The sequence below is a fragment of the Echinops telfairi genome, unplaced genomic scaffold, assembly GCF_000313985.2.
Source record: "Echinops telfairi isolate 266 unplaced genomic scaffold, ASM31398v2 ScPeMD7_2;HRSCAF=8, whole genome shotgun sequence".
Classification (NCBI taxonomy): Eukaryota; Metazoa; Chordata; class Mammalia; order Afrosoricida; family Tenrecidae; genus Echinops; species Echinops telfairi.
The window spans coordinates 44,544,682-44,554,733 of record NW_022103898.1 but is presented as its reverse complement, the minus strand read 5'-3'; the positions used below and the strand labels follow the sequence as shown (position 1 = coordinate 44,554,733).

Sequence of the window (10,052 nt, the reverse complement as noted above, 5' to 3'; positions counted from 1 at the left end):
GTAGTTATCATGTACTTTGTAAATTTAAAAGTTTTAATATTTATGAAAAAAATATGACAGCACATTTATTTTTAGTTTTTCATATGTATAGTTTTAATATGTTGATTCTGATATTCAGGATTAGTTTTTAGTTTTAGAATTTCGTCTAAGTAGTATGAAAAATGGTATTCTCATCAAACTATTTCTCTTTTATACACCAGCAAGCTCTTTCAGCTGCGTTTCTAATAAACAGTTTACTGTTTGGGCTTATAATAGTCATACTGGAAATGTTCCTTTAAAAAAAAAATCTTGCATATTTTACTGGATTTTATTAACTAATGAATACATTTACATGAGTTAGCATTTTTGTTTCAAAAGGTGATATTCAACATTAAATTTCCAGGTAAGTGGACATTAAGAGCATTAAGGACGATCAGAAAAACAGTTATTGTTATTATGTTGCCAACAGCACTACATCCCGCACAGTGGGCTCAGAGTCCTGGCTGTGATTCGAGCTGATCCCAGTGTCTGAGTCTGTGTCATTGGTGTACACATGAAGCACTCTTTGAGTCAATGGAGCAACAGGGCCATCGCCCTTCCGAGTTTCCACCTCCTTCCCTCGGCCTTCCTTCCGCTGGCCTCCGTCTGTGTCGTCGACCTGAAGCGAGCTGAGCTCCTCGGCCAGGAGCTCATATTCTTTGGCTTTCATGTGAAGCAATGAGTCATTGTATTTAATCTCTTTCTGGATTCCACTCAGATGAGAGTGGATTTTCAAACCCGCTTTCATGCTTTTCTCCAAATCCCATTGAACACTTTCTAAATTGGAGCATTCCAGTTCACCTGCAGCTGCCCCTTCTGCATCTTCATTTAGCTCGAGGAAAACACTTTTCACCTCTTTTTCTATTTCAGTGGAGAGCTTATCAATGAGCATTCTGTAATATTTCAGTTGTTCTTCCAGTTGTGCAATTCCATCACTTTTGCTCAGTTCGTCTAGTATCTGACTTTCATCACACTGCAAGTCTAGTTTCTGTTCCACCTCACTGAAACTGGGCATTAAGTATGCATCCTGGACATAATTTTCTCCATCATTTTCTACACGATCAAGATGGAACTTAGCTTCACACTTTTCAATTTCTAGATCCAGTTCCTTCATTCTCTTGACTTGCTGATGAATAGTATGGTCCTGAGAAATAATCAAATGAATTAATGTCTCCATGTTATCTCGGTCTTGGGAAGCCATGTCTTGCTTAATTTTAGCCAGTTTCCTGAAGGTTTTTTTGACTATTCTTTTTTGCTTATCTGGTGGTAATGTCTTCATGTAATTTGCTGGGCTGAGTTCCCACTGCTTCTCTGTGTTCTGTACCAATTTAGCTTCGGCTGTCCGCCACAGGGGGACTGGAAGGAAAGCATCTGCTTTCACCAAAACAAATTGCATATTGGCCTGCTCATCTCCCCATGCCTTCCAAAGCTTCAGGATTCTTGTGAGTGGTGGGAGAACCCGTTCGGAGCCCCTCCACTTTTCTATGATACAATAATCACTGGGTTTTCCCAGAAGAAACCGCTTCTCTCCAAAAGTTGTTTCATGTTCCTCAAGCAAAGCCTGGATGACATCAGCAGAGGTGGTATGTTTAGTTAACCCACAGACAATCTTTTCTTCTTGGCAAACCCAAACCACAATTTCCTTCTCTTCTGAGTCCATGTCTTTAGTTGGAGATCTGAAAGAAAAACAAAGCACATGATGTTTCTGTCATCACTTGTGTTAAATCAGAACGATGGTTTAATATCCACTCTCTCACATTCTACTCTCCATGACAAATGCGGTTGGAGCTTAAAGCTACTGAAGAATCAAAAGTTTTAATGCAAAAAAGAAAGAAGTAAAAGTAAAAATAACGACAACAACCATTGAAATGATCTCAATTTGCATTGAAAAGATAGCCACAATATAACTATCATTAAAACTAAAAAAACCCAAATCGGGATCATAGAACCCTTTATAGATGTCCAGCCTGTCAGTCTTCATGGGAACAGACAGCTTCATTTTTCTCCCTTGGAGAAGCTGGTGGATTTGAATCATCTGCCAACCTTGCAGTTAGCAGCCAAGTGTTCATTCCACAGCACCACAAAAATTCTTTACAACTTAAAAAAATAGGCAATAATCAAAGAAGAGATGAGTAAGAGGAAATGGAATAAGACTCTTTATGCTGGATCCTTTTTCTGGAACATGAATGCCTAATTAGAAACAGTGAGATAGTATCAGAACTAGAATTCAAAACAGTCTACTATAGGAAATAATCATCCTTTCACGTTATTAAAAAGCACGTAGTGTGTGTCAATCATTTGTTAGATATGTCCAATGATGTTAAGGATACATCAGTGAATAAAGTTGAAAAGAAAACAAACCAGAAACAGTAACTAATATGACATCAGATAATGGCAATGTGATGAAAATAACTAAACTGGATGATGGGTGTGTTAGGCTGGGTGTCTAGAGAAACCAATCCAGTGATGAGCTTTTTATCAAAAAGTCGTCTTATATCCAAAGAAGGCCCAGTCCAACTTGAGTCCATCAGTCTGATGCTCGTCCAGAAGTCCCTCTTCAGACTCATGCGGCTGCACGCCGGTGACGCAGAGCGATGAAGGAGGAAGACCATAGGCCAGTGGGTGCAGAGTTGTGTGGCTCCAAGGCTGGTGGAAACATGATGGTGTCCAAACATCTTAGGATTGGACAGCTCATAAGGGGTTGTCCCTGGAGGCAAACTCCCAGCAGGTAGAAAGTGGCCGAGAGAGTGAGAGAGGGAAGTTTTTCTTCTTATAAGAAGATCACATCCCCACGGAGGAATCATCATGCAGTGACTTGATTGACAGGTTGGATTCCACCCCTACACTTTCATAAAAATTCAAGTTGACATAAAAGCATGTACCTACCACAATAGGACAGAGAAAGACCTGGAAGAAACGAGGTCTTTGGGTGTAGTACTTTGGAAAGGAGTTCATGAAAAAAGTGACATTTGGATAAAACTTAAAAACCAACTGCCATCAGGTCAATCCCAATTCATAGTGACCCCATAGGGTATAAAGAACTGTCCCACAGTGCATATTGCCAGATCCTTCTCCCATGGAGTAGATGGCTGGTTCAAAATGGTAACTATTTGGTAAATATCCAAGTGCTTAACCATTGTACCAGCAGGACATTTGAATAGGAACATGAATTACTATAACGAGGCTATCAGAGTCCTCAGAGTAAAGTTCTAGGAGAATGAGCTATAGTACAATGGTCATGAAGTCCATTGTATGAACAGAAAGACCCCGATGATAATGGAGTTGGGAGTTGCTGCCAGAGCAGGCAAGAGGATAAGTAATAGTTGATGAGATCAAGGAGAAGGCAGTAGCTTGTAGATAATGATAAAGTATTTGGATATTGTTCTAATTTCAATGGGAAGTCATTGGAAAGCTTTAAGCAGAGGAGAACATGTGATGTAACTTATGCTTTTATTATATCAGATCTTGTGTAAAGAACAGACTATAAAAACCCAAAATGAGAGGTAAAAGGCGGATCTGGAAGACTACTGCTTCAGTCTAGAGATGGGATCATTAGCTGGACCAGGGTCTTACATGTGGAGTTATTAAAAAGTGATCAAAACTGAGACATAGTTTTCCAAAAAGACTTGACAGGGAAAAAATCCAGAAAAAAAGGACCCTGACAGTAAATGAAGAACAACCCATAGTCTGTGGACCATTATGAACACGGGGACTTCATAAGGTCATATTTTCATGACTATAATGACCACCACGATGATAAATCAAGCTGTCCACATCTGTCATGAAGCTCCTTAAAGAATGTTCAGAACAAATTATATAAAGTGAATTATAGTACAGTATGATTTATGGAGACGTAAGACTTTTGAGTAGTAATCAGCTTGTTGTGAATGTTAAGTCACAGTTATTTATCACCTTGTTTATGTAACACTCTGAAAACAGGTGGCTACGTGGAGAACATACCAGAGCAATGTTCCCTGTCTTCTAGAGTCTGTTACCCCGTACAATATGCAGTGCTTATGGTTTAGTGACAACAATGACTAACCTTCTGCAATTATCTTTATCTTAAGAGAACTAATTACTGTACTTTGGTTATTGACTTTCCTGAGGTTATAAAGTGGTTACTGAGGATGTAGGGAAAAAAATTAATGACACTAAGCAACCTAACAGATTACTTCCTGTACCTAACAGAGTACCCAGTGCCATTTAAGTATTCAACTGTATTTAGCCAAATTTTATAAAAAATTACTAAAAAACACATCCTGAGTAATTTTTCTCTATGTAATCACTTGCATTTAGTGACTCAGTATTGAATACAGGGACACTTTCAAATGAATTTAATAATTTGCTTTTCTTAAAATGAATGTGATTTAAAGTAAAATTATTTTATATTATAATTAGTAGAGAAATAATATACAAATGGATTCTAAGTAATAAAATGCCAAAGTAATTAACATTAACTGCTAAGTTTGTTACAGCTATCTAGTACAAATTGAACATAAATAAATTCTTACCTTGATATATTTAAATCATAAATAAAAACTACTCAAATCCATGCAAAAATTTTATATAGCATGTAATTAATAATATATTAAACATGGACATCATGAAAGGCAAATCATATTCTGCATTTTCTGTATTAAATTATAATTAATTTTGAAAAGAACACTTTATGAATAATGTTTAAAAACATTTAATTTGAATATTTTATTATAAATTTTATCAAATAATGCCGATAGCTTTTATGTTAAAATTGAGGGCATGTTTAGTTTTACATTATTTCTAATATTTAGGGTTAAACTTTTAAAATTCTATTAAAAGTAACATCAACTAAAATAATAACTATGAACGCTAGTATGCATTAGCCACTTTTCTAAACTGTTATATATCCATTAACTCATTTAATTCTAACAATTCTTAAGGTCATATTTTCTGGGATGAAGAGCTATGTTGTTAAAATGGTCAGTTAATGATGGAGTGTGATCTGAAGCCAAACAAGAAAGCTGACACGGGTGTCTCAGAGTCTGAGTCAGAGCCACTACACTATAAAAATAAGGTTATAAATTTTATTATTTAAACTGATGGACTAAATTGAGGGAAAAATGTACAGAAATTATCCCCATCTGTTCTTATTAATCATTTTCTGATCTGATGTAGTTATTAGTAAAGACTTTCTGGAGAACCTTGGTGTTTCTTTTCCTTTTTATTTTTAATCGTTTTATTAGGGGCTCATACAACTCATATCACAATCCAAATATACATCAATTGTGTAAAGCACATTTGTACATTCATTGTCTTCATCATTCTCAAAACATTTCCTCTCCACTTAAGCCCCTGGCATTAGGTCCTCATTTTGCCCCTTCCTCCCCCTCCCCCGTCCCTCATGAGCCCTTGATAATTTATTAATTATTATTTTGTCATATCTTGCCCTGTCCAACGTCTCCCTTCACCCACTTTTCTGTTGTCCGTCCCCCAGGGAGGAGGTCACATATAGTTCCTTGTAATCGGTTCCTTCTTTCCAACCCACACTCCCTCTAACCTCCCAGTATCGCCACTCACACCACTGGTCCTGAAGGGCTCATCCGCCCTGGTGTTTCTTTCTCTTAAAATCATTTTATTGGCGGCTCATACAACTCTTATCACAACCCATCCATCCATCCACTGTGTCAAGCATATTTGTACATCCATTGCCTTCATCATTTTCAAAACATTTTAACCTTGGTATTTCTATTAACTAACAAAATTCTCATATTTTCAAAATCTTTTTCTATAATCTCCTTACCATGGTTCCCTTGGCTCCCTTTTCTGGCTGGCAAACACAGAGCCAAATCTATAGCTAAGGATAATCAAATCCCAAATCCACTGGCCATGAGTAGATTCCATCTCACAGGGACCCTCTCAGACAGAGTAGAAATGCCCAATGGAGGCCCACTGCCACCTTTCCACAGATCAGCTGTTGGCTTCAAACCACAACCCTTTTGGTTAGCCAGTGAGCACTTTAACCACTGTACTACCAGGGTTTCTTAAAGATGACCCATGACTTATAGCCCCTTATAATCCTATTTTACAGCTATCATGAGAAATGGGAAGAGAGCTACATAGTGGAAATCAGTGCTACATTATCTAAGTGAGCTAAAATCTAGCAGCTATTTTGGAGAGGCTAGAGTATAGAAGAACTTGCAATAAGGGAATTTATCTGTGCTTACAGGTCTTTAATAGCCATCAATTCATTTTCTCCCTTACTTTAATTTTTACCAAATTATTGCCTACACTCAATTATTTGTTTTAAGTGAAGGTCTTTGGCAGCTCAGTTCTATACCACAAGCTATTGACATTTGCATTTCAGACTGTGTTCTTCTTGTTATATTTATAATAAAGATGATAATAGCTTTCTTACAGAAAAAAAAAGAACTTGATCCTTCCAAAAAAAGAAATGGGACTAATTATGGTGAAGATCATGAAAGTGAAAGGAAACTACTTATATTACTATTCTATTATGCAAAGGGATTTATTTCATATTATTTATATTAATTCACAGTAGTTACCTTACTTATGGCAGAGTATGATATTTGTGTGATGTCATATGCTTATTTACCTCCAGTCCTCAGGATAAAAGAGAAAGATATCGTGCCCAGAACATTTACGTGAAAATTAGTGTTTCCTGATCATACCATGCATAGCTTCATAGTCTCAAAAAATAAATCAAGGTTTCATACGCAAAGGTGACTGGTCCCAAACATTCATAAACATTTTGAGAAAATTTTACAACCATCTTTTAAACTAAATCTTCAAACTTGTTTGACTGAGCAAGTTCAAAAGTAATGACCATTCATTATGAAATGTCAGCACTGAGTCTCTCACACCTAGAATATGCTTCATCATGTCTAAAGTCTGCTCTGTAGCAGGCATACGATTTTGAAAACTGTACTTATTTTATGTCTTTGATTGAGTTTCTATTCATTCATCAGACAAATATTTGCTTTCAGCAAGCAAGTGTGTGCCACCTGTCCATTGCAGTTTGTTAATAAGCCTTCTTCTGATCCTGATGCCACATTCTTCCTCATTTAAGCCAGCTGCTCTGAATATTTACTCACTCAGCCAGTAGAGATGGAGTAATATGGTGAGACGCTACAACCTTCACACACATCTCCTGATTTTAAATCATGCGACATCGTTTGTTCCATTTGTACCACTTCCTCTTGATCCATACACAGGTTCCACAGGAGCACCATGAAGTGTTCTGGAACTCTCTTTCTTCTCGGGATTATCCCTTGTGTACTATGATCCATACAGTCAAATGCCTTGACAGTCAATAAAACACAGGTAAACACCTTTCTGGTATTCTCTACTTTCAAACAAGATCCAGCTAAGACCAGCAATTATATCCCTTGCTCTACGTCCTCTTCTGAATCCGGCCTGAACCTCTAGCAGCTCTCTTTCAATGTACTGCTGCCACTGATTTTGGATAATCTTCAGCGAAATCTTACCTGCATATGAGTTGCTATTAAGTACTGTCACGTCATGTCAGTGCTGACTCACAGCCATCCTGTGTGCAACAGAAGGAAATACTGCCGGGCCTGTGCCACCCTCACTGCTGTCAAGCTGAGCCCACTGCTGCAGTGCCTGTGTCAACCCATCACCTTGAAGGGCTTCCTCTTGTTTTCTGCCCTTTCTCTTTATCACAAATGATGTCCTTTTCCAAGGATTGATCTCATCCAATAATATGTCCAATGTATTTGGGACAAGCATATGAGGTGGTTGAAAATAACCTGGCTTGGGTCAGGCACATCTTAGTCATTAAAATGACATCTTTGCACTTTAAGATCTTTGGTAGTAGATTTGTCAATTTTAGTCACAGGCTTATGCAAAATTAGTTATTGGAGGTAAATGACAAATGTAATATTTAAACAAAATGTTACCTTCCTTAATAATTTGAGAGTTTCCCAAATGCGTAAACATGAAGTGATCATATGACCCAGTAATTCTACTCTTCAGTAAATATGAGAGGGTTTCAAAAATGTTTGTGAAAAAATGGAATTAAAAGATAATGGAAATTGCCATGAACATTTAAAAGGCTTGTCCCATAAACTCAAGAGAAACTAAGACATGGCTTTTAAGAAATCTCATACATAAATATTTACAGCTAGATTATCTATGATGACTAAAAGGTAAAAACAACACAAATGTCCACTAAAATAAATTAATAAAGTATATACAGTAGACTTTTTCAGTCATAAGAAGGAAGTAAGTACTGATGAATGTTAAAACATGGGTGAAAATTGAAATAGTTATGATCATTGAAGAAGCAATTCACCAATGACCACCTATTGTGTCATTCCATTCATATGAATTATATGAAACAGAGAAATCGGTAGTGGTAGAAAGTAGATCAGTGGTTTCTAAGGAATGAGGGATTGCTGGGGGAGATGGTGATAGTTAAAAAAGTATGGGGTTTCTCTATGCAGTAATAACTAAGCTTAAAATATACTAAGCTTGTAAAGAAGAACCTGGGAGATGCAGGTGGCACAGCCTTGCTTTCTGGGAAGTGAAAAGGACCTGTGCCCTTTCTGATGAAGATCAGAAACTACAGGCTTCAGGATGGATTACAACTCACTGAAAAGAAAGCAAAGAATCTTTACAACTGGACCAATAACTATCAGGATATATACACACATTTTGATATTGTCAAGGATTTCATTTGACTTGAATTCACACTCAATGCCCAGGGAAGCTGCAGTCAACTCACAGCAATCAAGTCTGCTGCAAAAGGCCTCTTTTCAAGTGGTAAAGTACAAAGATGTCACTCGGAGGACTGAGATCTAGCCTGGCCTCAGCCATAGTCTTGTCAAGCACCACATAAGCACACCAAAGCTGGGCAATACACAGACGACTGAAACAGAACTGATACGTCGGGAGTCTGGTGTTTGTGAAGAATGTTGAATGTACCGTAGACTGCTACAAGAAGAAATCGGTTCTGGATGAAGCACAGCCAGATTGGTCCGAAGGGACAATCCAATAACGATGAGACTTTGTCTCTTTTACTTTGGGCATGCTATCAGGGGCTCTCAGTCCCCAGAGAAGGACCTCACGCTTGACACTGTCACAATGGGCCCAAACAACAACTTTAAGGATGGCCCAGGCCTCACCTGTGTTCCATTCTGTTGTCCGTATGTAGCTATGAGTTGAAGTAACTTCGATGGCCACTAACAAGAAAAGCAGAAGCGCCGTGGTGTAGTGGGTTAAGTAGTGACCCTAGGAAATCCTGGGAACAGCTCTACTCTTTCCTCTAGGATTGCACTCAAAGGCAGTGGATTGGTCAAGGGTGGAAGAGCAAAGAGATTGACAGCAAAGGATAAGATTAATGTGCAAGGGAATTCTAAGACAATTTTTTCCAGGTACTCTGGAAATAGCATCCAACCAGTAGACTTTGAGTTGGGAAGCTGTATAGGAATACCATCCTAACTAGAACCAAACTCACTGCCAGTGAGCTGGTTCTGACTCATGGCCACCTTATAGGACAGAGTAGAACTGTGGTTGCTCAGGTGGTAACCCACTTTCTCTCTTTAAAAATTCCTTTTCATCCACATTGCTACTGTATTATGTTATAGGCTACTTAGCGCTTCTTTACGATTTGCTGCAGAGAAAAGCACACGGGTCATGTGCTGATTCAGACAGTAGACTATACACATGCATGACCATACACAGACTTACAAACAAGGGAACAGCACGCACTCCTACTCTGGGGATGGCTCTATGCAGAAACCAAAGATGATGGGCGGTCATTGGACATGGGGGTGGGCTTTCTGGGATACAGAGGCTGGGGGAGTGGGAATGCTGTGCTTGAAAAAAGAGAATGAGAATGGTACCCTATATGAAGACTGTAATCAGGGTCCCCGGATTGCACATGCACAAGTCTTTTCATTCTCCTGGTGGGTGGCTGGTGCTTTCGAACTGCTAACCTATGGTTAAAAGCGAAACTGCAGCTCCGGGAGTGGGACATAGCTGATCAGAGCACACGGGAGCAGATGAAGGGGGAG

At 38.4% G+C, this 10,052-nt stretch overlaps 1 protein-coding gene across 1 annotated transcript in view; it reads right to left on the bottom strand.

The window, feature by feature from the left end:
• Positions 1 to 296: 296 nt before the first annotated feature.
• Positions 297 to 10,052, bottom strand: part of RASSF9 (Ras association domain family member 9) — a 41,945-nt gene continuing 32,189 nt past the window's right edge. Inside the window, exon 2 of the mRNA XM_045292524.1 lies at positions 297 to 1,694. Within this exon, the coding sequence (XP_045148459.1) occupies positions 434 to 1,694 (1,261 nt within the window). The 3' untranslated portion in view covers positions 297 to 433. The remainder of the gene's footprint in view (positions 1,695 to 10,052) is intronic.